The sequence below is a fragment of the Microcaecilia unicolor genome, chromosome 6, assembly GCF_901765095.1.
Source record: "Microcaecilia unicolor chromosome 6, aMicUni1.1, whole genome shotgun sequence".
Taxonomy (NCBI): domain Eukaryota; kingdom Metazoa; phylum Chordata; class Amphibia; order Gymnophiona; family Siphonopidae; genus Microcaecilia; species Microcaecilia unicolor.
The window spans coordinates 288052106-288079628 of record NC_044036.1 but is presented as its reverse complement, the minus strand read 5'-3'; the positions used below and the strand labels follow the sequence as shown (position 1 = coordinate 288079628).

Below are 27523 nucleotides of genomic sequence, written 5' to 3'. Positions count from 1 at the left end.
TGACAGGAAGGAAGATATTTTACTCCCAGTGCAGAAAAGGTCTGCATATTACCAAGGCAGTGTGTGCTGATTTTTGTTTTGTTGTTGTTTTTTTTGTTTGTTTAATTGACAGTGCACACTTTTTTTTTTTTTACACCAAGGTAACTTGCATGCCATTACGTTACCATATTGGGCATTCTGGAAGCACCCTCTTACTGCATCGAGGTCTGAATCAGATTTAATCCATTTCCCAAACACCATATTATAAATCACACACAGGTAAAATGCACACCTGGATCTTTGGTTTTATTCCCTGAAGGATGTGTACCAGAGGAATGCTATAGGCCAGTGTTTTACCTATAAAATATCAAAAGAAGAGGGAAGAAATTAAATTGAAATCTCATAGAAACAAAGAAAAATGATGGCAGAATCCTCCCGTGGAAGACCTGTGATACTGGAAATGATCTTGCTTATCAATAGTATCACCTTTAACTGTATTGTTTGGAAAAGAAAATGGAAGAATAAATTAATGTTATAAAAAGAAGAGGTCAGTTATAGTAGGGGGAAGGGGTTGAAAAGGGGAATAACTGAAAAATTGCTGTTATTTTAAGTTATAAGGCTGATTCATGTAATGAACAACTATGCACTAGACAGTTGCTATTTGTTGATGTTGTAAATTAATTATAAAAACAAACAAAATCAGTGGTAACACCTATGGTGTGCATTAGCTTCACATCAACTATGCTCAGGGCATACTACATGTCTACTCCATATTTACAACTGGAAAGGTAAGAGAGTACATCGAATATGGATATGTTAAAGGAATTCTGTTAATGTGAGTCGCAGATCAAATCCTACTTCTCCCCTGACACTCCTTGTGTCTATCAGCAAGTCATTTCACACTCTACCGATACAAACTCATTGGCTAAAAATAGCGCTGGAACAGTGCAGGGCTTTACCGCCCCTATGATCAGGGATAAAGCATGCAAATTTAAGCACGTTATTCACTCTGATCATGGGGTAGAAGTGTGAAAGGATTGTGCTTGAGCATGTGCTCGGGCACAATCCTCCCACACTTGTTTGACAGGTCTATATCCTCTGCACTTGTTTCACAGGTCTAGGCTGTCAAAAGCCCAGATCTGTCAAACACAGGGGTTGGAGGTCCATGGGACCACCAGAACCCCAAGTACCATCACCCCGAGTTAAGCTTCAGATCTCCAGCCCCCCTGAACTTGTGTTGGGGAGGGGTCGGGGGGACTGGAGGGGTCCCACCGGATCTCCAGTCAAGGGGACTGGAGGAGTACCATCAGATGTCCAGCCCCCCCTGAACCTGTGTTGGGTGTGGTCGGGGGGACTGGAGGTTCACCAGACCTCCAGCCCCCGGGTTGCTGGGGGGAGGGTGTCGAGTCAGGGTTCCTGCTCTGCGGGGGGGGGGGGGGGGGGGCTGCTTGTGTAGCTGTCAGACCTGTTGTACTTGCCATCGTCCTCCTGAAGACGCAGTCGGCGAAACATGGTCCATGTAGGAGACAAAAGTTATGATAGCGTTTTATCTATGAAGCTTCATTTTTAATGCACAGGGAAAGCGGTTTTCACTGACGAATTTGCTATTACATTGACCCAGCTACTCACAGTGAACATCGAGTACACCATTCCCAGCACAGGAGCTTGTCTGCTGGCACCTAATAAGCTAAGTGTTTTTCTGTATCACTGAATGTGGAATAATCAATTATTATTAAACAGCAGGTAGGAGGACTCCTGTGCAATGATGTCGGGACGGTTATTACTAAGATACTGACTGTGGTCAATTGTAATACACTGAGCACTATTTGCAGATTAAAAAAGAATAAAAAAATAACGTGTGTGTGTACATTCACAGGATACTGTTTTAACAAAGTGTAAAAGGGTTTCTCTGATATTGTAGTTGTATATGCTAAGAAACTGAAGAAAACAGTAACCCAGGTTTTGAATTTGGATTAAATTTTAACTACCAGACCCTCAACCATTCTTCTGATGTTTGGAGATCTCTTCCATTGCTTCTACTTCCTCCAGGGTATCCACTCTATTGGCTATCTTTGTGTCATCTGCAAAAAGGCAAACCTTTCCTTCTAACCCTTCAGCAATATCTCTCACAAATATATTAAACAGAATCGGTCCCAGCACCAACCCCTGAGAAACTTCATTGCTCACCTTCTTTTCCTCCAAGCGGATTCCATTTACCACCACCCTCTGCCACCTGACGGTCAACCAGTTTCCTATCCAGTTCACCATTTTCGGTCCTACGTTCAGCCCTCTTTGCTTATTCACGAGTCTTCTGTGGGGAACCATATCAAAGGTTTTGCTAAAATCCAAGTAGATTACATCTAGTGCATGTCCTTCATCCAGTTCTTTGGTCACCCAGTCAAAAAAGTCAATAAGATGTAGCCCATCATTACAGTATAGCTTGTTATTTGTCCATGTTTCACCCCATGCTCCTATGTATCTAAAACCTTCTTCTTTACACCAAGACTCAAGCCACTTATTGAATTCCACTGTTTTGCGTAGTCTTTCCTCTCCCTTCCCCTATATAGGAATTACTTCAGAAAAAGCCGCAGTCTGAACCAAAGATTTCAGTCCCTCCCCAAGCTTCTGGAATGCTCACTCTGCTGTAAACTTGCTATTGATGGCCAGGCCATTTGTCCTCAGGTGAATTACAACATCAGTATTTGAAGCCTCTCTCTCTTCTCAGATCACTTTCAGTATTTGGTGGGTACATCTGGTAGCTGAGGATTCTGGAAGGCATTTCACTAGGTCGGAACCCTTGAACTGTGTTCCTAAGTTAATGCCTCTGATAATGGAGTCTCCGAGCAGTAAGACTTTTCTGCTTTTCGCCCATCTGTCATTATTTGGGGGGGGGGGGGGGGTTCTTGGGTTGTGCTACTTTCATTGCCTCTGGTTCCACCACAGTACGTCTTTTTTCAGCATCATAATGATGCAACACAGCAAAAGAATTAGACAGGGGCAAAGATTGGGAGGGCGAGTGCTTCTGTGTCACAGGTCAGTCTACCAGAGCCTACTGTGACCCATCTATTCCTCTGCTGTTTCATTCTCTGTGGCAGTTGTGGTGGTAAATTGGCTGGGAATTGAATAATCCTGGATGCTTCTTTAATTGTAGCTAATTCCTTCTTGAGTTTGTTGATCTCATCTTTCAAAGCTGATATTTGGAGACAGATAGGACAAGCTCTAAGGTTCTAGATAGTTTGCCTTAGGATTAAAGCAGAACATGTATTGCACTGAATGAAGGTGATGTTGAAGTGATTCACAAATGTGAAAAGGTGAACTATGATAGGGGATAACAAGGAGTAGGATTGACCAATGAAAGTAATGAAGATACTTGTCCCCTTGATTGTCCTATATAAAGGGAGTTCACCTAGGGGTGCGTGGATGGGACTATGGAGTCAGACCCTCTGCAAGTGAAAAGACAAGGTCTATTTTTTTTTTTAATAGTATAGAATAGAAGGAGGTAAAGTCAGTAGTTTATCAGACAGATATTAAGAGCGGGACACAGGTAACATCAGTTTACAATCAAACCAAGTCTGAATACTATGGAGTCAGACCCTCTGCAAGTGAAAAGACAAGGTCTATTTAGTTTACCTTGAGAGCTGTCTGAGCTAAGCTGGGCATTTTCAGACTTGGTTTGATTGTAAACTGATGTAACCTGTGTCCTGCTCTTAATATCTGTCTGATAAACTGCTGACTTTACCTCCTTCTATTCTATCCTATTAAAAACAAAACAAAAAACAAACAAACGTGTTCTGTTTTTTCTTTTACCACACAACTGTATACAATTGCTTCTCCTCCAGAGGCACACACAGTCTATAAGTCACCAGATGCTATGTAACCAAATTGACTGGATTAAGTCTCTGGCACAGAAGGTTCAAAACACAGTTCAACAAATGCACCTTTAAGACAATTCCAGCACAAAAATATGAAATCACAATGCAATAACAATTTTAAGTTACAGGCAACAGGATGAAGACAAATTAGAAACTTTCAGAGGTCAGACCCTCTGCAAATGAAAAGACAGGTCTATTTTTTTTTTAATAGGATAGAATAGAAGAAGGTTAAGTCAGCAGTTTATCAGTTAGATATTAAGAGTAGGACACAGGTAACATCAGTTTACAATCAAACCAAGTCTGAAAATGCCCAGCTTAGCTCAGACAGCTCTCAAGGTACTAAGTGCTCTGTTTTTTTGTTTTACCACACAGCTGTTTACAATTGTCCCTCCTCCAGAGGCAGTCTGTGAGTCACCAGATGCTATGTAACCAAATTGATTGGATTAAGTCTCTGGCACAGAAGGTTCAAAACACAATTCTAATAAATGCACCATTAAGACACCAGATTTTATGTAACAAAATTGATTGGATTAAGTCACTGGCACTTAAGGTTCAAAACACAGTTCTAATGAAATCACCTTGCCATCACTTGTAGGCCCACTACTTGCTGACGTCAACTACATAACCAAAAGTAATACAATCTCAAAGTAAACAGAAAAGCCTGGCACTCACCTGAGCCTGTCTGGGATCTCACCATGACATCTCTACCTGCCAGGAATGCAGGGATGGTCAGCTTCTGAACACTGCAATCACACCGAGGCAGATCAGGGAAAATGAAAACAGAGCACTTCCAAGTAGCATTGGCTTCAATTCTAGCTCCTTGCATCCATTCTACTTGTCAGAGAAATCCATAGTGTTGTATAACCAGCTTAGACTTCCCTAGAGTGTACCTCTTGCTCATAGGCCAGGTTTGAAGCGGATTTCCAGTCCTTTATTTTCTTGTTTAAAATAGGATCTCAGCTTGCCCTATCACGTATTTGAATTGAGTTAAAAATCCATTTTTCCTCGCTAGTCTTATTTACCGGTTTTCATTCTTCGGTTTTACTTCCCATTTTCATATTAGGATAGTGGGCCCCTCTGACTCCTCTCATCCTCCCCCATGGGGTACAGCACATTTAAAATAAATGTGCTTATAAACTAGGAAATTGATAGGAGAAATTCAAAGTCTAGTGTGGTGCTAGGAGACTGGGTACTCACCTGGTCATCTTTGTCATTTTCAGGACACGAGTGACTGTAGACACCTGAAGAAATCAGATGCATACTATTAGCTAGTACTCCTGTAAGAAAGTCCATTATGGAACTTTCAAAAGTATGTGAAAGAAGACAGAAGATGTACCACAGGGAAACACACTGCGACTTATTCAAAACAGATTTTTTTTCCTGAGGAAAAGTTATCTTTAAGTAAAGCCCAGTAAGGGAAGAACTACCCAAACCACTAACATCTATTAATCCAAACACTTTTAGAAAGCTGAGACAGGTGTGAAAATGCTTTTAAAAACAAACAACAAAGATAAGATAAAGTAGAGTAAAACTGCTGACCAGGTGTGGATGAAGATCCAGCTCACTGAACAAATCACAAGTAAAAACTTTTTCCTGTGGCTGTTTCACTGCAGGTCTGTGAATTATAAACAGAGAAAATATGAGTTGGAGCATCACTGGTATGCCACATACCATGCAGTAAGTAAACGGACATGTTCTGGGAAGCATTTCTGTATCCGACTCTCAGCAACATGGGAAATAAAGGAGTATCACTCATGCAAAAAACATGTCTCAGAGAGGCTTTAGTTGCACCAAAGAATACAATGCCCAACATGGCCATGTTTCGCCCACAAGGCTGCATCAGGGGCAATAACTAGAGGGAGATGGGCAAATAAACACATACTTCCCTCTAGAGCTAGCAATTATAGGCAATTACATTCCAAGCACTTCATACAATGTATCAAACCAGAGACTCTGTATGAAGTGCTTGGAGGCTAACTGTCTATGACTGCTAGCTCTAGAGTTTCTCAACCAAGACCTCAGAAGACACCCAGCCAGTCAGGTTTTCAGGATACCCATAATGAATATGCCCAAAGACATGTGAATCTATCTCATGCATATTCACTGTAGGTATCCTAAAAACTTGACTGGCTAGGTGCATCCTGAGGACTGGGTTGAGAACCCCTGCTCCAGAGGGAAGTGTGTATTTGCCTCTCCCCATGCAGCCTTGTAGGCAAAACGCAGCCACACTGGGCACTGAATTCCTTGATGCATTTAAAGCCTTTAATTTTTCCTATCTTCATTTGGTGGTCTGCCGTTCTTTCTGCTGATTTTAGCATCACTGATCTTTGCCTCTGCTTGATTCCCTAAAATTCTTTCAGGTATGCATGCAACCACAACATTTAGTCACAGTTATTTACACCAGCCATTAACATGGTGTTAAATGGCTGCACCTAAATACCCACTTATGCTAGTATTCTATAATAGCAATAATGCATGTAATTGCCGATATAGAATTTGAAGAGTGCACAGCACCCAGCACCTAAATTTCATTGACCTTTTCAGAATTATATCCATAGGGTAATTTCAAACTACTCTGTAGGGGGTAATGTTAATGGTTAGTGTAAATGACCACAACTAAATGTTGCAGTTGCATGTGTAACACAGTATTCTAGAATCTTAGAATATAATTGCTGGGCCCGCCCCTGGCCTGCCCATGTCCCTCTCGCATCCACGTCCCTTGCAATTACATGCTATAACATGAATTGCAAATTACTGCCAATTGGCACCAATGATCAATTATTGTTTGTTAGACCAATTAGTGCCTAATTTACCAACTAACTTGCGTGTATAACTGGCAGTAACATAGTAACAATGATGTATATTTTCAAAGCACTTAGCCTTCCAAAGTTCCATTTGGAAGGCTAAGTGCTTTGAAAATATGCCTCATAGTAACATAGTAGATGATGGCAGAAAAAGACCTGCACGGTCCATCTAGTCTGCCCAACAATTTAAACTTATACGTGCTACTTTATGTGTTTACCTGACCTTGATTTGTTTCTGCCATTTTCATGGCACAGACCGTAGAAGTCTGTCCAGAACCAGGCCCACCTCCCAACCACCAGCCCCGCCTCCCCCCACCGGCTCAGTATTCTATAATGGTGCAATTTTGCATGCTACGTGTGAAAATGTGAACACGATTAGATAATTAGGGGGATACCAAGTAAAAGTAGGTGCTATGGGTCAGACCCATCTTTCAATAAACCTCTGGACCTATATATTAAACAAATTCAATAAAAATCCAATGAAGACACACCTGTTAATTTCTGGAATCTCTGGGTTGTTTTTAAACAAGGAAGAAGTTTTAATGAATGGCCTTTCTTCTTGATTTTCTTCTCCCTTTTCATGTTGGTGTTCTCTTGGAGAGCATTCCAGAGCTGGTTTTCTTTTCAGGAATCTCTGATGGTCATCTTTAGAGATTGCTTTGCTAGCGGAAAGCAGTACTTTGGCTCTTCGTTTTGGTGGAGGTCCCTCAGCAGATTCCTGAGGTTTTCTTTTCACTGTTTTAGGGCCCTTTTGTGTTTCAAAAATAGAAGGGAGTTTGTACTATCATTAAAAGAAGAATAGTTTTTAATTTAAAAAAAGCCTTGTGTTCAAATGATATCCCAATGTGATTTACAAGAATAGTCCCAAATCTACTTTTAGTAGCCCAATAATGCACAGAAGCTTCTAAAGTAAAGAAAAAACAATTATAATTACAAGGCACAATTGACTAGATTCTATATATGGTGCTTAAAAAGGCACTATTACATAAACCACGCTTTAAGTTAGGAACAGTCTATAGAACAGCTCTTATGCCCGGGAGTCATGTCTAACTTTAGGCACAGCCATTTGCACCAACTAAAAGATAGTGCAAATGTATGCACCTACATTAGGCATGTATCCCTATTATTCTATAACAATGCTTGTTAATTTTAAGAATGCCCCTATTATGCCCATGACTCTCCCATTTCCATGTCCCCTTTTTCAGATTGCATGTAAATTTTAGGCATGGGATAAGTGTTTATATCCCAATTAAATCTAATTAGTGATAACAATTGCTTGTTAAAATGCCAATTATTTGCACTAATTGGCTTATTCAATTAAATTGCAAGCACCATTTTTGGCATCTTTTATTAGAATTTGGGGGAATGTGCCTCCAGTTAAAACTAGGATTAGTCCCCAGGAACCCTCCTTGCTTCCATAGCTGAACACTCCTCTTCCCCTCCAATAATTTATCAAATGTCTTTCCTACAAATATTGGTCTGGTTTTTCATAACTGTTTGAAGGAACGTTTCTTTCACAAAAATTAAACTCACTTGTTTTAGCCATTTTGTTTGGGGTCTATACACCTGTGTCTGAGATCTTTTCTGTCGTGAGAGAATGACTGGCGACCAAGAATTCTCTGTAATGTTCAGGATCAGGTCCTCATCATCCATGGCTTGCTTGAAGTAACCTTGGTGTCAACGAAAGGGTGAGAGGAACAGGCAGGCAGCAGACTATGGCTCTAAAGGGAGGAAAAAACAGACAAAAAAGATTAAAGAGAAACATGTGCATGCAGAGAAACTAATGTAGAAAAACAAACACTCGGCTAAAAGAGAGAGATGCACAGACAGAACAGACTAATGGGGAAAAAGATGCGAGAGGCGCAGTAAGCACAGACTAAAACAGAAATAAAACGCAACAAACTACAGTCGAGGGAGAGAGGCGCAGCCAGAACAAAGTGAAAAAGAAAGAAGTGTAGACGAAAGCAGAGACAAAAAAAAGCAAGAGGCCAGAAAGGGGAAAGCCAGATAAAACATACTGAACATCCTGCAAACTAGAGCCAGGAAATGGAAACCCCAGGACAGACACATGCGACCAGTAGCAAGGACCCCAAACAGCTGCCTACCGTACTGCCCGTTCAGCCCGCAACATTCATGCCAAAATACAACTATTGTTTTTCCTTCCTTACCCCATCCCGCGCCATTGGCCGATTGTTGTATCGCTTTTCCATCAGGCGCCATAGTGGCAACCCGGTTGCTAGGCTGCGGCGGGGTCCTGTCTTCCGGCGGGAGCTCAGCGATGTGACGTCAGCAAGCGGGCGGCCTGGCTGTGGACGTTTGTGTGTGTGTTGGGGGGAAGAAGGGAAGATGTCGGCCGCGGGGAGTTCGTCGGTGTCAGAAGAGACACCGGAGGACGGGCCAGGGCCTAGTGCTGGCTTCCGCTTGACAGTTACCAAGCGCGAGCCAGTCGTTCCGCTGCAGCACCCTGTGACCGGGGTGGAGTCTCTGGCCTGGTCTGAGGACCACCGTATCTCGGTGTGTAGCAGCCGGAACATCTCGGTGCTGGAGCAGCGCTGTGACATCCACAACAGTGGCCAGGAGATGATCATCCACCGTACCTCGGTGCCCGCCCCCCTCACTAGTTGCACGCTCAAGGTAAAGAGTGATCCCTCCCTGCTCCTTTCTCCCATCCTGAAGATGTCACTTCCTTCTCCCGGCTGAGGCATTTCATCTGCCTCTGTCCCAACTCCCCTACTTAGTGAACTCGCCTCCTACCCACATCTCTAGTTTGGTCTTCTATCATTCCTTACCCTGAAGCTTCTACCTGTTGTCCACCCATTCCAGAACCTGGATATTTTATTTTTTCATCCCATCTGCCAGCCTACAAATCTTTTGTGTCAGCCTTACCTGAGACTTTCGCTGGCCTGCCTACTCGTGATAACTTAAGGAGTAATTCTGTATAGGTTATCTAAAGTAAGGCATCTAAAGTGTGTGCACTAGGTGCAAATTTTATAATGGCAATTGTGCTTAATTGTAATTATAGAATACTAGGTAAGTCTGCAGTTATATGCATAATTTAGGTAAAAATACTTATGCTACCTCTATGGCAAGCATAAATGTTTGTGCCTAAATGGGACATTATGCACATAACTGATAAGCATCTAAAAGGTTAGCATATAACTTCATGGCATGCCCATGCCCCTTTAGGCACAAACATTTGGCTAGATTCTATATATCACATTTTTAAAAATCCACTCAAAAAAGTATGCATAAATTTTGGCACAGTTTATAGAATACGCTGAGTTGCTGTCCACACAACTAAATTTAATCTCAGGCGTTTGCGCCAAGTAAAACTTGGTGTAAATGCCTGTGACTAAATTAAGCATGGACCGGATGTATTCTATAACACGCACAGATTTTAGAAACATCCACGACCTGCTCATTCATTCCATGTCTCCTTTCCAGCTATGCACATTAGAATTTATGCACATAACTTTACAGAATATGCATAGTTGTGCATGTAATTCTAATTAATGTCAATTAGTGTCAATAATTGCTTGTTAATTGGCAATTATTGGTGATGATTGGCTTGTTAACTAAGTTGCACATGTAAATCCAGAATATGACTGGATTTGCGCCTGCAACTTAAGTCACACTATCTAGAATCCAGGGGTATAGAACTTAGGTGATTCATAGTAATATAGTAAAGGTTGGCAATTAAGTGAATCACATAACTGGCAGTACTTTATAACCTGCATGAATGATTTTGTGCGCTAAGTGCAAAAATGTGCACACAAGATTGTAGAATGAGGGGGATAGTAAATAACTACAGAAAAAGACTTTCACAGTCCAACCAGCTTGACCAACAAGGTAGCTGGATCCATATTCAGCACTTAATAGTATTCCTGTGTTTGTCTCTGGGTCCGATCCTGCCCCTTAACTACTTCCGATATCTGTATTTCATTGAATCCTTGCCTGTTATTACTATGGTTTATTTTCTTTGTGTCTTCAGTATATCACATGTATGTTCAAGGAAATTGTTTTTCTTTTCCATTTTTATATTTATATGTATCCCATAGTCTTCATCTTTTCTTACTTTCCCTCCCTTGGAAGACTTCCCCTTCTTCTGATCCCTTGCAGTCTCTCTTTAAACTGGCTGGGTATCAATCTTATTTATAGGGATTTATTAACCACTTTTTGAAGAGACAGACCCAAGGTGGTGTACAGCATGGTATAAAACTTAAAATTTACAGTACAAACAGTAGTAAAATGAACAAAAATAAGCACAAATACAATGATGTAAACTTGGAGATGGCAAATTGGATCATAATAATAGGTCTAACATAAAAGGTTTCAGAAATATAAACATTTAATAGCACTGTAAAACAAACATATAACAGAAATATGATAGATGTCAGCAGAATACAAATGATATGCTTCATGAAAGAACATTCATATAACATAGATATACTCACAATAAAGAAGTTTGCTCAATACTGTTGATGCTCGGCACCCACTGGCACCCACAGAACTGGCTTCTATGGGTCAGATGAAAGGTCCCTGGAATGCAGCATCCTATTTCTAACAGTGACCACTCTAGGTCATAAGTACCATGCTGTATCCAGAAGATGGACAGGTTCCTTGTCACACACTCAGAGATAAGCACTAGTTTTTTCCAAATCTACCTGGTTAATCTCATCTAGGAACTTGTCTAAACCCTTTTAAATCCAGCTATGCTAAGTACCTTGACCACATCTTCTGTCAACAAATTCCACAGCTTAATTAGGAAATGAGTTTTAAAAAAAAAAGGAAAAACAAACTTTTCCTAAAATCTTCTATAAGTTTTATGGAGTGTCTTTCAGTCCTGGTACACCCCAATCATGATTTCATAAACCTTTGTCATATATTAATTAATTTATAATTTCATACGATCCTCCAAATGGTTCATGGCATTTGCATCAACGTAAGTGATTTTTTTATGCATATTGGATTTTATATTTTAACAGGACATTCTGTACAGATCACCAGTGCATTCTTCCCTCCCCTCTCCTTTTTGTGGCCTACCGTTTTCAAGTTTTATTCCTTTGGAACACCATTCTTTGTTGTATACAACCCAACTCCACCTATTCCTGTTTAGAACCAAGCTAAAGACCTGCTTTTTTATACAGGCATTTGGGCATACCACAAGTCTCCTCTCCTGTTAATCCTGCCCTAATGAATTAATTTTCTCCCTTGTTTACCATGCCGTGCTAGCACCGGAACAGCCCATTCACTTTGAATGGGCTGTGTCGGCATTGCCGCGTGGCAGCCGCTAGTACAGCTTAGTAAACAAGGGGTTAGTCTTTGTCCTGTTTTTGTAGTATGTGTCACTTCTGACTTTTACCTTCATATTTATCCAGATTGTAATGACATACCCACTTCCGTATTGTCTAGATTATAAGTACTTCTTTGTCTGTGTACCTTTTTTTGTTTTGTTTTCATCATTTGTAAAATGCTTTGCTGCTTTCATGAAAAATGGATGTTTCAGGCAATTAAACTAAAGTAATCTGTTTACCCACAGTTTGATGCTTCATATCAGCTTAACATGCAAGTAAAACATCTCATTTTGTTTCCATCACTTATACCCTTATCAGCCTTGCTCCCAAATGACTAACCCAGCTGTATTCCTAACTTTTTCTTTTTTTGCTTATTCTCACTCACTGATGTCTTATCAAAAGCAAAAAAAAAAATTCTCAGTGTAAAGTTTTTTAAAAGTGCTTATTCTTTTTTTAGGTTGGCTCTAAAAAAGAAGTTGATGAATGTAAGGCGAAGTTCGCTAGCTCAAAGGATCCAACAGTTAGCCAGACTTTCATGCTGGACAGAGTGTTCAACCCAGAAGGGAAATCTTTACCACCCATGAGAGGATTCAAATACACTAGCTGGTCTCCACTGGGCTGTGATTCCAATGGGAGGTGCCTTCTAGCAGCACTAACAATGGATAACAGGTTAACTGTTCAAGTAAACCTGAGCAGACTGCAGTGGATGCAGCTGGTTGACTTGACAGAAACTTATGGGGAACGCTTGTATGAGGCTGGCTATAAGATGTCCAAGGGTGATACTCCAAAAGGAGAGTTAGGGGACTTTCCTGAATTTCAGAGGCGGCATAGCATGCAGACTCCTGTGCGGATGGAGTGGTCAGGAATATGCACTACTCAGCAAGTCAAGCACAATAACGAATGCCGGGATGTGAGCACTGTGCTTCTTGCTGTCCTCTTTGAGAATGGGAACATTGCTGTGTGGCAGTTTCAGATCCCCTTTGTGGGGAAGGAGTCCATCACCTCTTGTAACACCATAGAGTCTGGCATCAGCTCCCCTAGCGTCTTGGCCTGGTGGGAATATGAGCATAATAATCGCAAAATGAGTGGATTAATTGTGGGGAGTGCCTTTGGACCAATTAAAATACTCCCTGTCAATCTAAAAGCTGTAAAAGGTTACTTTACATTGAGGCAACCTGTGGTCCTTTGGCAGGAGTCTGACCAGGTACCAGTGCACAGCATTAAATGTATCGCACTTTACCACCCCTATCAGAAATGTAGCTGTAGCTTGGTTGTGGCTGCACGAGGGTCTTACGTTTTTTGGTGTCTGCTGTTGATATCCAAAGCAGGTCTGAATGTTCACAATTCACATGTGACTGGTCTTCACTCTTTACCAATTATATCCATGAGTGCTGACAAACAGAATGGTACCATCTACACATGCTCTAATGATGGGAAGGTAAGGCAGCTGATCCCCATCTTCACAGATGTTGCACTAAAGTTTGAACACCAGCTGATAAAGCTGTCTGATGTGTTTGGCTCGGTAAGGACTCACGGAATAGCTGTAAGCCCCTGTGGAGCATATTTAGCAGTTATCACAACAGAGGGCATGAACAATGGCCTTCACCCAGTCAGCAAAAACTACCAAGTCCAATTTGTAACCCTCAAAACATTTGAAGAGGCGGCTGCCCAACTGTTGGAGTCTTCTGTCCAGAACCTCTTCAAGCAGATGGATTTGACAGACCTGGTACGGTGGAAGATTTTGAGAGATAAAAACATCCCTCCGTTTCTGCAAGAAGCCTTGGACAAAAAGATTGAAGACGGGTCTTTGTATTTTTGGCGTTTCAGGCTTTTGCTGCTGAGAATTTTATACCAGTCCATAAAGAAACCCAACTCTGAAGTTCCATGGAGGCCCACTCACGAGGATTCCAAAGTCTTAATATCTGATGCCACTAGTGTGGGCAGCAATGAAGAGGAACAGCAACAAGATGAGCAGGAGCAGACTGGAGCAATGTTTTCAAAGGAAGTCGCCAAGCCCTGCTTGGATAACATGGACAAAGTGGATGAGAACCCAGTTGGAGACACCAGTTCTGCCCATTCCAGTGATACCAGAGACTTATCAAGGGAGATAAAACTCCTTCAGATCCAGGGGAAAATTGAAGCTGTGGAAATGCATTTAACCCGAGAACACATGAAACGTGTGCTGGGAGAGGTGTACCTCCACACATGGATTACAGAGAATACCAGCATCCCCACCAGGGGAGTTTGTGACTTTTTAATGGCTGATGAGGAGTATGATGACCGCACAGCACGGGTAAGTCTGTGCTACAACACTAATATGTTTGAACATTCCACAATAAAAATTGGCCAAAGCTTTAGAATATGTGTTAGCATAGAAACATTTGGGAATTGGTCTGTATTTTTGCAGTATAAGGTTTATAAGACATGCATTGTATGATGTATCATTTATCAGAACTAGAAAAAATCTGGACACCTAAAATTCAGTGCCTGCCAGTAGAGTTGCGGAGACCAGAAAGAGGAGCAGTGGTGGCGAGCAGTGAAGGCAGAGCAGCTTCTGGGCCTAGTAGGAGCTCGCAGAAAGTGGGGGTAGAAGCAGGATAACTGTGAGAGAGACTGAAAGACAGCCTGGACTTTTGTACCCCTCATAGTGGGTAGTATTATCTTTGATAATACTGCCTTGCTGGTATGGCCACAGCAAATGGGCACTGCAGGATCAAAGTCAATACCATTGTTAAATTCTACTGTACAGAATGGCACCAGCTGGCCATAAATGAAATGGGAGGTGTGGGGAGGGAGCTTAATTTGTTTTGATGGATTTATTAATTTTATATACCAGAGTTATACTGTACTATTAAGGCAGTTTATATAACATAACTACTATTAAATACAAATATAATATTGCCGTATTTACCAGCTATTTGATATTGTAATTTTATTATTATAACACCATTGAACACAGTCTTTTGCACAAAGGCCTGACTCAAACTAAAATACAAAAGAAAAATAAGCAAAAAAAAGTTTAAAAATGTCTTTCCATATCATCATGCTGATCAATCCATAGACTGGTGGGTTGTGTCCATCTACCAGCAGGTGGAGATAGAGAGCAATCCTTTTGCCTCCCTATATGTGGTCATGTGCTGCCGGAAACTCCTCAGTATGTTCTCTATCTCAGCAGGTGGTGGTCACACACAGCAGCAGCTCTGGCTAGGTCTCCAAGCCTAATTTTTAGGTTTTGTTGAGTACCTGGGGTTGAGGGCTCTTCTTGAGCAAGTGCAAACCTGGTGGCGACAGGTCCCTCCTTTTCTCCCCCCTCCCGCTGGCTCCGTTAAAAAAAAAAATTTTTGGACGTCCTTAAAGGCGTTTATTTCGACGTTTATTTAAACGTTTATTGCAGCTACTCACTGGGACACCAGGTCGTTACACCTAGGAGCGAGAAGCAGGTAATTTTTACCTTTTTATAGCGGGCAGGGGGTTCCCTGATCGATCTCCACGTGGCCTATGGCGTCGGAGGGCGAGGGCGGGAAGAATCGCTCCCCGGACCGCGTGTGCGCTTCTAGCGGGGATGCGGGGGTTTTAAAGTCTGATTCGCCCTTGTTGGGTGTCAGTTCGGAGGCCGGTCAGTGTCCCGGGTCTTCCTCCGGTGCGGCGGTTTTTCCCGCCATAAACGCCCATCCCCCGCTGCTCGCCTCCGCCATCTTGGCCGGCCACTCTGCTCGGACGGCTTCTTCTTGGGCCGCCCTTGAGCTGGGAGACGTTAATGACATGGCCGCCCTTGATTTGGGCGACGGCAAAAAAGCGGCTAAAGTTAAGCGCCGTTCTTGCCGCGCGGCTCCTTCGCGGAGTGTCGCGCCGGACGCCATCTTGGATGCGCAGCATGTTTCTCCCCCGCTCTTGCGAGCGCCGGTTGAGGGTGCGTCTAGGGCTGTGGCCCAGGCTGCTGAAGTGCACAGTCTGGGGGGTTTCTCCCCCGAGTTTATTTTGCTGCTGCATCAGGCCTTCCTTATGCAAAATGCTGCCCCTTCTCCCTTGTCCGATAAAGGGGTTGAGGCCCCCGGAAGTAAACGCCCTCTGGTGGATTCCCAGGCCTTAGAGGACTCTGTTTCCTCTGATGTAGATGAGGGCAGCGTATCTGAGTTCTCCCAACGGTCCTTTGGGGATTCCTTGGAGGAGACGGATTCCCGCTCGGATGGAGCGGATGACCCCTCTGCAGCGCGGATCTTTCGCTCAGAGGATTTGCCCAACCTGTTAGTGCAGGCCATGAGCATTTTGAAGATTTCCTCTCCAGAGGACGTCTCTCCCTCAGCCCCTGTTGGCTCTGCCATTATGCTGGGGACGAAGTGCCCGCCTAGAACCTTCCACGTGCATGATGCCATGCACACCTTAATTTCGGCTCAATGGGATGTCCCGGAAGCGAGCCTCAAAGTGGCTAGGGCTATGTCCCGCATCTATCCTTTGCCTGAAAGTGAACGGGAGGCCTTTCTTTGGCCTACCGTGGATTCTTTAATCACTGCGGTGACTAAGAAAACGGCGTTGCCGGTGGAAGGTGGCACGGCCCTAAAGGACGCCCAAGACAGAAGATTGGAGGCGGCCTTAAGGTCGTCCTTCGAGGCGGCTGCCTTAAGTTTGCAGGCCTCAGTTTGCGGCTCCTATGTGGCCAGGGTGTGCCTGACGATTGTGCAGCGGGCTTCCCCCTCGGATCCTTCCTTGAGGGCTGATTGGCCGGCCCTGGAATCGGGCTTGGCTTATTTGGCAGACTTACTGTATGATGTCTTGAGAGCCTCGGCTAAAGGTATGGCTCAGACAGTCTCTGCGCGGCGGTGGCTTTGGCTGAAACATTGGTCTGCTGACCACGCCTCTAAGTCCCGCCTGGCTAAGTTGCCTTTTAAAGGCAAGCTGCTCTTTGGGGTCGAGCTGGACAAAATTGTGACCGATCTTGGCACGTCTAAGGGCAAGAGGTTACCAGAGGTCAGGGCTCGGGCCAGTGTTCGCCCCGGTATCTCCAGAGGACGGTTTCAGGAAGCCCGTCGGTACCGCCCGGGCAAGTCGGGCTCCTCTGCCCCCTCTTCCTTCAAGAGGAATTTCTCCCCCAAGCAGCATTCCTTTCGCAGAGACCGCCGTCCCGGAGGTGCGCCCTCTGGTCCTCCCCCAGGGTCTCGTACCCAATGACGGGGTCCTGGCCATGGCCAAGTGCAGATTGGAGGACGCCTGTCCTCGTTTCTGGCCGGGTGGACCAGGGTAACTTCAGACGCTTGGGTGCTGGAAGTCATCAGAGACGGCTACAAGCTAGAGTTCTGCCGACCCTTAAGAGACGGGTTTGTACTCTTTCCCTGCAAGTCTCCGGTCAAAGCTGTGGCAGTGCAGCAGACCTTGGACAATCTGATCCACCTGGGTGCGGTCGTTCCGGTGCCAGAAAATCAGCTTGGCAAGGGACGTTACTCCATTTACTTTGTGGTACCAAAGAAAGGAGGTTCTGTACGGCCTATCCTCGACCTCAAAGGGGTCAATCGGGCCTTGAAAGTTCGGCACTTTCGCATGGAGACTCTCCGCTCTGTTATAGCGGCAGTGAAGGCAGGGGAGTTCCTGGCATCCTTGGACATCAAGGAAGCGTACTTGCATATTCCCATCTGGCCTCCTCATCAACGCTTTCTGCGTTTTGCAGTCCTGGGCCGACACTTCCAGTTCAGAGCCCTCCCGTTCGGGTTGGCTACTGCTCCGCGGACCTTCTCCAAAGTAATGGTGGTCATCGCGGCCTTCCTGCGAAAGGAAGGAGTACAAGTCCATCCTTATCTGGACGACTGGTTGATCCGAGCCCCCTCTTATGCAGAGTGCGGCAAAGCTGTGGACCGGGTGATTGCTCTTTTGAGCTCCCTGGGGTGGATCATCAACTGGGAGAAAAGCCAGCTGCGCCCGACTCAGTCCCTGGAGTATCTGGGAGTTCGATTCGACACCCAAGTGGGCAGAGTGTTCCTGCCGGACAATCGGATTGTCAAACTTCAGGCTCAGATGGACCAGTTCCTAGTAGCCTCTCCGCTTCGGGCTTGGGACTATGTGCAGCTGTTGGGCTCTATGACGGCCTCGATGGAAGTAGTGCCCTGGGCCAGGGCTCATATGAGACCACTACAACACTCTCTGCTGCAGCGCTGGACTCCGTTGTCGGAGGATTATGCTGTGCGCCTTCCCTTGGACCCAGCAGTGCGCAAGGCGCTGAGCTGGTGGCTGAAAACAGACAAGTTGTCTGCAGGGATGCCTCTTGTGACCCCGGAGTGGATTGTCGTCACGACGGACGCCTCTTTGACGGGCTGGGGAGCCCACTGCTTGGGAAGGACAGCGCAGGGGCTCTGGTCTCCTGCAGAGGCAAAGTGGTCTATCAACCTCCTGGAACTCAGAGCCATTCGGTTGGCGCTTTTGGAGTTTCTCCCGGTACTGGCGTTGAAGCCAGTACGGGTCCTGTCGGACAATGCCACGGCTGTGGCTTATTTCAACCGCCAGGGAGGTACCAAGAGCGCCCTTCTAGCCAAGGAAGCCATGAATCTATGCCAGTGGGCGGAAGCGAACCTGGAACAGCTGTCAGCTGCCCACATTGCCGGAGTCATGAATGTCAAGGCGGACTTTCTCAGTCGCCATACCTTGGATCCCAGAGAGTGGCAGTTATCGGCTCAGGCGTTCTTGGACATCACGAAGCGCTGGGGCCAGCCGAGCCTAGATCTGATGGCGTCATCGGCCAATTGCCAAGTGCCGCGCTTTTTCAGCAGAGGACAGGACCCTCGATCTCTGGGAGTAGATGCTCTTCTCCAACAGTGGCCGACACAAGAGCTTCTCTATGTGTTCCCGCCCTGGCCCATGTTGGGCAGGGTACTAGACCGGGTGGCAAAGCATCCGGGCCGGATAATCCTGGTGGGTCCGGACTGGCCCAGACGTCCCTGGTATGCGGACTTGATCAGGCTCTCGGTGGACGACCCTCTGCAGCTGCCAGTGGAGCAGGGCCTGTTGCATCAGGGTCCCGTGGTGATGGAGGATCCCTCCCCCTTTGGTCTTACGGCCTGGCTATTGAGTGGCAGCGTCTGAGGAAGAAGGGCTTCTCAGACAAGATCATCGCCACTATGCTGAGAGCGAGGAAGCGCTCTACTTCTACTGCTTACGCCAGGGTTTGGCGTACCTTTGCAGCGTGGTGTGAAGCAGGCTCACTTTCTCCCTTCACTGCTCCAATTTCTTCAGTGCTGGCGTTCCTGCAAGAAGGTCTGGAGAAAGGCCTGTCGCTCAGTTCCCTTAAAGTCCAGGTAGCGGCTCTGGCTTGCTTCAGGGGCCGCCGGAAGGGTGCTTCCCTGGCTTCGCAGCCAGATGTGGTACATTTTCTCAAGGGAGTTAATCACCTGTGCCCTCCTCTGCACTCAGTGGTGCCTGCGTGGAATCTCAACCTGGTGCTAAGAGCCTTACAGAAGCCGCCTTTTGAACCCTTGTCGAGGGCATCTCTGAAAGACCTGACGTTGAAAGCAGTCTTTTTGGTGGCTATCACTTCAGCCAGAAGAGTTTCCGAGCTCCAGGCACTCTCATGTCGAGAGCCTTTTCTGCAGTTCACTGAGGCAGGAGTGACTATTCGCACAGTGCCTTCCTTCCTGCCCAAGATTGTTTCTCGCTTCCATGTGAATCAGCAGCTCTGTCTCCCTTCCTTTCGTAGGGAGGACTACCCAGAAGAATACTCTGCTCTCAAATATCTGGATGTGAGACGAGTCATCATCAGATACTTGGAAGTGACCAATGATTTCCGGAAATCGGATCATCTGTTTGTCCTGTTTGCAGGTCCTGGTAAGGGTCTGCAGGCTGCTAAGCCTACAGTGGCAAGATGGGTCAAGGAAGCCATTGCAGCGGCTTATGTGGCCGCGGGGAAGGTGCCGCCTATCCAGCTGAAGGCTCACTCCACTAGAGCTCAGGCGGCCTCGATGGCAGAGGCCGGGTCCGTCTCCTTGGAAGAGATATGCAAGGCGGCAACTTGGGCATCGGCCCATACCTTCTCCAGGCATTACCGCTTGACTGTGGCTGCTCGGGCGGAGGCCCGGTTTGGAGCTTCAGTGTTGCGGTCAGGGATTTCTATGTCCCGCCCTGGGTGAGTACTGCTTCGGTACATCCCACCAGTCTATGGATTGATCAGCTTGATGATATGGAAGGTAAAATTATGTATCATACCTGATAATTTTCTTTCCATTAATCATAGCTGATCAATCCATAGCCCCTCCCAGATATCTGTACTGTTTATATTCTGGTTGCATTTCAGGTTCAAGTTTAGTCTTCAGTTCCTGTTCAGGAGGACTTCGTCTTCAAGTTTTGTCAGTTGGATTCTTCAAGAGTTGAGACGAGTTTGTGTTACAGTGAGCTGCTGCATTCCTCTCCCCTCCGTTTTACGGGGCTGGATTGAGACATAAATTCTGCCGGCACTCCCTCCCGCTTCGTGCAGCTGTAGGGCAGCTTTGTACCCCTCCCGCTTCGGCGGTGTTAGGGTCAGTCAGCTCCTCCCGCGGTTGCGGTTGCAGGATAAGCCAGATCCCCCCGCATCGGTGGGGTGGTGTCCCTCCCCCGCTCCGCGGGGATGAGCTGGACAGATTCCCCTCCCCCACATGTGTGGGGATGAGCTGGGTTAATTCCCCTCCCCCGTTTCGGCGGTGGTGAGCTGGGCAGAGTGTCCCTTTGTGGGTGTAATTCTCTAAGTGCTGAGTCCTGCGGATGGAGCTTGGATATCGACATACTGAGGAGTTTCCGGCAGCACATGACCACATATAGGGAGGCAAAAGGATTGCTCTCTATCTCCACCTGCTAGTAGATGGACACAACCCACCAGTCTATGGATTGATCAGCTATGATTAATGGAAAGAAAATTATCAGGTATGATACATAATTTAACCTTCTGGCTCTTAAGAAATTTGGCATCTAAGTTTTCAACAAATGATTTGTATGCAATGAACAGAAAAAAAAAATCATTATCCTTCAATTTTTGTGGACATTGAGATTTAAAAGTGGCACTTTTCACATAACACAGTACACATTTTGTACGTTTAAAAGAGACCATATTGCTTTGTGGATCAAGTTTTGCAATGAGAATTCTTTGTGTGCTCTATGCCTGATTGTGAGCATTCTGGCTTCTCATTTGTCTGGGGAAGGCACCCCCGACCTCTTGTTTGCTCTGTTTTTAGGCAGTTTGCTCTGTTTTTAGGTGTTGATTGGACACATTTTAAAAAAGATGAATAAGCAGACGTTCCCCGAGTACTGCAGCTTGTGTAAAGAAGTTTTGCCTTTCACAGATCGCAAGCAGGCCATCTGCTCCAATGGACATGCCTGGCTGAGGTAAGCTTATGTGCTTTGTGTCATTGCTTTCACTGGTAGAGTATTGGGAGCTAGAGCCTCAATGTGGGCTATCTTTCCTTTTTATATGATACAGAAAAAACATAAAGCAACAGTGCCCAGCATTAAGCTGAAGTTAATTTTAAAAAAGCAATGTGGAGTAAAGCAGTGTTTAGGAAATCTTTTTGTTCCAAATGTGTTGTCTCATGAATTAAATAGAACCACTTTTCACTCTGGTTTTGTTGTAGTCTCTGCTCCAACAAACAAAGAATGCCATTTGCATCCCTTAATGCTGCTTTACTAGAACAGTACATATACATTTAGTGTCCTTGTCTCTCGGATGATGCTGTAGGCTAAGGGAGAGAGCCAGGCGTATTTTTTTTTTATTATTATTATTAAGCCTTTTACCGAGACAGTGCATGATTTAGTGCCATCTGTTATATGGAGATGCCAAATTAGTTTATGTGAAGGGTGCAGGACTTTCCAATGCCATTTCAAGAAACTGCTTGTATAGAAACACTCTGGCTAATGTAGTGAATGCCATATGAAAGGTTGGTATGTTCAGATATAATGGAACCAGAAAGTAACCAAATTCTTGAAGGATTGAGCATATTTGAATTTAAATACTGAACCAAGCAAATGCCTCTTTAATTTGGAAGCTTCCTTTCTTCCAGGTGCTTTCTGACTTATCAGGCCTGTCAGAACTTGAGCTATAGGAGGTGTTTGCTCCACGACAGCATTGCACGGCATGCAGTCACTGAAGGTAGGCAAGACCCCTGGTGTGGGTAAGGGGCATGTGATGGCTTTGGACTGCACACTAAGGTTTGCTATTCATAATAATGGGACAGTGCTTTGCACTTCAATATTACAACACTGACTATACAAGTCACTGTGATTTTTAGGTATGCAGACTTATCCATACCTGTATGCATTTTCAATTAGGTAACAGCTAAAGAGTCCAAATAATTTGAATAAAGTTTAAGATTCAAGAGAGATCTGTTGCTGTTCTGCATAAAATTAATTCTGTGCTTTTGCTGATAACACACCAAATGATTAGCATAGAATTTTACCTAACCAAGCAGGATGAACAGACAGTGTACTTTCTCATGGTGAATGGCTAACAGTAAGCAAAATTGCTTTCCAGTAAACCAATTAGAACATCATGTAGAGCACTGTCTATTTACTGTTTTTGCTGTTTTTATTTCCAGATCCTGAATGGATCAAGAGGTTGTTGCAAGGACCTTGTACTTTCTGTGACTCTCCAGTTTTCTAGAGGCATTCTACATACTGTCTTCTCTTAGCTGGAAAAACTGTGTTACTTTGGGATAACGAGGCCTGGAAGTGCCTCTTGTTCTGAAAGCAAGGTGGTGTCTGCTCTGGAACAGTTCAGTGTTGCAAGCTCCATAGCTTTAACTGTACCATGGTCGTGGCCAGAGATCAGAGTGTGTGCATTCTGATTAGAAGAGCAGTGCAGAGACTTTACATAATAACACTGGACGGGATAGCAGTTGCCAATAAAACAGAACAAAGAAATGTCCCTGAAAGACAACTCGCTATTTAACACATCTCTTTAGCTGAGGAGATATGAGATCAGAATGAGCATGAAGTCCTGGAAGAGGAAGGCTCTCCTGTGTGATTGGGTATCTCAGGTCTGCTAGACATGAAGGTCTCCTGCTGCAGAGCTCTTCTGTTCACTTCTCATGAACATGGATGTTTCAAATATATGCCATGAAAAGTAAACCATATTTAAAAGTCAGAAAGTAGATTTTTCTATTGGAATTAGTTGTTTACTGTGCCTCTCCCCACCCCAACCACACACTTAAAGTCTGTCAAATTTAAATGAGTTGTCAGAGTCCATGGAGAACAGTCAGAGGTAGGTTGCCTTATTGATGGTTTTTTAGCCAGTCAGCCCTCACAGAACTCTAGTGTAGAGGCACCTCTTCATCCTTTCTGCCCAGCTTTTCTCTGCAGTTTCATAAGCACTCAGCCAGTGACGTACCGAGGGTGGGGCGGTGGGGGTGGCCCGCCCCGGTTGCACGCCGTTGGAGGGGTGCAGAAAGCAGCCGCGCAGCTGTGGGCTCTGCTGGTTCCCTGCTTCCTCTGCCCTGGAACAGAGGGAGCAGGGAACTGGGGGGGGGGGGGGGGGCAGTCGTGCTGCACCCGGCGGGGGGAGGGGTGCGCAGCGGCGGCGATCCACCCCGGGTGGCAGCTGGTCAAGGATCGCCACTGCACTCAGCATGGTTCTTGTTTGTAAATAAACCTTTGAAGGAATGTGAAAGAATACCACTATTGCAAGAAACACTTTCACTGTTTTTATCATTGTGCAAAACAAGATGTTAGGGAATGCTAGAGTGCAGTTCCCACTATTTTAAGATTTCCAGAATACAAGGAAGCCAACTTTTGAGTAGACTTCTGGGTATGGAGGTTCAAAAAGCAGGGCCAGAAATGTTCATCTCTACTTGCTGACTCACTTGTAGGTAGCATTGCAGAAGCTGGAAAGACGAGCCCTCTTCTTAATATGAAATCCAAACCTGTTAGTCCTAGATGCCATTGTGTGAAATTTGGAGATTGAAAGGAGTAAATATTTGTGGCTTAGAGCTGTATTTTCCTAGAACTGCCATGAATACTTTTCTATGGCCACTTATAGGCCTCAGGAATTGTGCAAGCGTAAAGATCCTGGTGTTTTCTGTGGATGTGATCCTTGGCAAATGTACAAGTTCATGAATTGCACAGATGAAGAATCTGTTCCTGTTTGAAAGAATTACTTAAAGATTCAAAATACAGACAAACAACTCTAAACTCTGTGTCATTTTTAGCACATTTTAAAAGGAACAGCAAAAACTAGTCTTTTTCTGAGAACAGCTGTTTTTTGTTTTGTTTTCTCCTGAAAGGTCTTCATTGTGGAGATAGATTAGCTTCTTGAGGTTATCTTTTAACACACTGATTTGTTTTGTCACTTTTGTCATATTTTGTGACTTTTACATAAAATTTGAGACAATATTAAGTCTTTGAAAAATGTCTCAAAGTATCTGCCTTTTCCCCCAAAATACAATAAAATGGCTATTAAATGTAGCTTGACGTGATTGATAGTTTGTCTTATCTCAGTTGTGTTTCTCATAACAGCAAATTGTCACCTAGTTAAGGAATATTTTTTTACAGTAACTAAGGAGAGAAACCAAGCCTTGGCTGTGAGGGCTGCAGAAATATTAACACCTGCTTTTATGATGTTGGTAATTGGTGTGCAGTGTATAAAACAGCTGTAGCTCCTGAATGTGACTGCTTCATACTATTCTCTGTCTTACACATTCAGGCCAAGATTATTGCCTTTATATAAAATCTGAGAACATACTTATATAGAACTGACAAACTATAATCATTTGCTATAGTTCTTGGCTTTCAGAAATCCAAAATAAGTACTATGTAGTATTTTTTAAAATTTATTTCAAAATTCAAAATAGAGCAACACTTCAAGTTTAGCAGTGAACATGTTAACATGCCAGTCAAAGCCTATCCAGTAGTTTTTAATCACACACATTCAAGATGAATTATGGAAGAGATGATAAAATGGCTCAAACTTCAATATACTCTTTGCTTTAATTTTACTATTGAATACTACTATTTGTTTCTGTTTCAAAGGGGTGGCTTTGTGTTTCTGCAAAAGCATTGTTCCTCTCCTACAATGCAAATCAAATTTGAAATTGTGTGGCTTTGCCTCTCTTTGATTTTCTAGATCAATATTCCACAGCATTAAAGTTCTGTGAAAGGATTCAGGCAGCTTCTTATGGGATATGGTTACACAGTGGATAGGAGAAATTTTAGTTCAACATGTGTTTAATACTTGTATAGGGGGCTGAGGTTACTGACCACAGCGATAGATTACTTAGCAGTCAAGAATTTTATATGATGATTTGTAACTGTAGGCCTTGTGACCTTGAAATTGATCTGAAAACAAGGCTTTTCCAGCATCACAGAACTACAGCTTTGTGACTTCAGTTCTGCAGGGTGCTTGACCCTTCTTTCAATTGGTTACATCAAATATGCACCTAGAGCCAGAAGTAAAGAATTCAAGATGCCAGACTTTTGGGGTTGTGTATATACTATAATAGATACAGTGTCATTCAGGTTAATATTATAATGTGCACTGTGGTAATAGTCTAATTTGGTAGAGTTGATGTATGTGTGACTGTTCACTCATTCTGTGTATGCTATAAAGCAGATGCCCCATGTCCTCAGTAGCTGACTGAGTATTCTGTCTTCGCTTTTGATTATGAAATGAGGAACGCACTGGCTAGTCTGTTCTTTGCCAATATAGAAAGATCATACTAAGGCCTGCAGAGCTTTCTATGTACATTTCAGTCTTTTGAGAATATTATGTTTGGTTCCTGTCCCCTACTTAACAGGTTCTCTATATGTTTTATTGCAAATACACCTTTTAGTAAGACGCTGTGTGGCGAAAAGCAATATTTTAATGCTTTAAGCTTTCACTGCTAACTTAAGGAAACGTCTTTAAATATTTTCCCACTTTTATTACAGCCATGCAAATAACAAGGTTTGAACAAGATTTCAAACTATCCAAGTTGCTAGTGCTCTTACAAAGATTATGAAGTTATTTAATTTTTAGTACTACCCTTAGAATCACTCCATCTCAAGTGGAGAGAGAGCTGTTTGTAGATCTCCTGACTTGTGAGGAAGGAAAGCTCTAAAATTGTGCATGAAAATATCTCTGCTGTAAAAGTCTATTATGAGTCCCCACCCATATTGAGTGTTGTGATCATTTCTGGAGATTGTATCTACAAAAGAATGTGGATAACATCAAGGCAGTTCAAAGGCATTATTAAAGTGATGCATGACTTGCTCTTTGCTAACAGTACATATGTGTGCAAGAAGTGATGATTTTGTTTTTCTCATTTGTGCCTGGTCAGTGTGCTGTTGCAGGTCGTACTTAATCTGTAGTGTTTTTCCATCTGCAGCTCACATCCCTTTGTGTCTGTCCTAGGCATGCTTAAATTCTGCCACTGTTTTGGCTCCTATAAGTCATGCTTGATGTCTATTCTAGGTGTTCACCACCCTCTTGAGCTTCTGTTCAGCTTCATACATTGACCTCTTGATCTCCTTAATCTGTAGTAGTAGTAATTGAGGAATTTAGGGAGCTAAAGATATACTCTGAAAGAAAGGGGAGATGATACACAACCAAATATCTAGCAAGCTTCATGAAAATACTAGAAGGATGAGGGAAGTTCTCATGCAATGAGAGAAATACTTTCAGTGTGACAGTGGACACTAGGAAACAAACTTCCAGTGAAGGTTGTATGAGCCAAAACAATGTCAAAATTCAAGCATACTCAAAAATATCCTGTTGTTTTGCTAGAACTGATCTAACAGAAGGAAGTCCCCTCAATACAAGTGAATTAGTTAATAAATGAATAAATAAATAACCTCAACTGCCCAGGGGCAGTTCTTAATCAACCTTAAGCTCTCTACAAAGGGCTTCTATCATTGGTTTTTGACTCCAGTAAAAAGAAACAGCAGAAAACAACTCCAAAAAATCTGGAGAAAAAACTGCTATTCCAAAAAAATCCAGAAGATATCAATCACAGATTTGCAGAGAAAGGATCCATCCCTGTGAGCCAAAGATGTTTAAAGGCTTATAATACAAAATGTTAAAAAGTGAGCCACACAGCAAAAAAATAATAAATTGAAAGCTGTGTGCAGCACAAAAAGCAAAAATGTATCAATGCAGGGCATTGCAAATCTTCTCCCAATTAGATCAACAAGTAATTTTCATCTTAACATGCCGACATGCCAAAAAATCCTCAGCAAGGAAAGGACCCCCTTGTTTTGCGGTTGCTGTGTCAGGAGGAAATTAAGTTGTCTGTTCCTGCTGACACAGAAGTGGAGGAGTAGCCTAGTGGTTAGTGCAGTGGACTTTGATCCTGGGGAACTGAGTTCAATTCCCACTGCAGCTCCCTGTGACTCCACGCAAGTCACTTAACCCTCCATTACCCCTGGTACAAAATAAGTACCTGAATATATGTAAACCACTTTGAATATAGTTGCAAAAACCTCAGAAAGGCAGTATATCAAGTCCCATTTCCCTTATTAAGGATTTTGTTTGGCATGCCAGCATGTTAAGAACATGAAAATTACTTGTTGATCTATTTGGGAGAAGATTGCGCTTAATTTTAGTGCAAAGCCCTGCATACAGATAAGTTTTTTTTGTTTGTTTTTTTTTGTGTTGTGCGCA

At 43.8% G+C, this 27523-nt stretch overlaps 2 protein-coding genes across 4 annotated transcripts in view; one reads left to right on the top strand and one right to left on the bottom strand.

The window, feature by feature from the left end:
- Positions 1 to 8842, bottom strand: part of DDX31 (DEAD-box helicase 31) — an 88139-nt gene extending 79297 nt beyond the window's left edge. For 2 of the 3 annotated variants that reach the window (XM_030207771.1, XM_030207773.1), the window contains exons 1-7: positions 8674 to 8733; positions 8189 to 8376; positions 7147 to 7403; positions 5391 to 5466; positions 5049 to 5092; positions 4524 to 4594; positions 272 to 336 (exon numbers count right to left, since the gene is read on the bottom strand). In XM_030207771.1, the coding sequence (XP_030063631.1) occupies positions 272 to 336; positions 4524 to 4594; positions 5049 to 5092; positions 5391 to 5466; positions 7147 to 7403; positions 8189 to 8308 (633 nt within the window). In that variant the 5' untranslated portion in view covers positions 8309 to 8376; positions 8674 to 8733. Of the gene's footprint in view, positions 1 to 271; positions 337 to 4523; positions 4595 to 5048; positions 5093 to 5390; positions 5467 to 7146; positions 7404 to 8188; positions 8377 to 8673; positions 8734 to 8823 lie in introns of those variants that run through there. The other variant, XM_030207772.1, reaches the window with a different exon arrangement.
- Positions 8843 to 8945: 103 nt separating this feature from the next.
- Positions 8946 to 23349, top strand: GTF3C4 (general transcription factor IIIC subunit 4). Its single transcript, XM_030207769.1, has 5 exons — positions 8946 to 9289; positions 12407 to 14242; positions 21152 to 21282; positions 21954 to 22042; positions 22488 to 23349. The coding sequence occupies exons 1-5, from the start codon at positions 9002 to 9004 to the stop codon at positions 22550 to 22552; spliced, it is 2409 nt and encodes an 802-aa protein (XP_030063629.1). The 5' UTR covers positions 8946 to 9001; the 3' UTR covers positions 22553 to 23349.
- The last annotated feature ends 4174 nt before the right edge of the window (positions 23350 to 27523 follow it).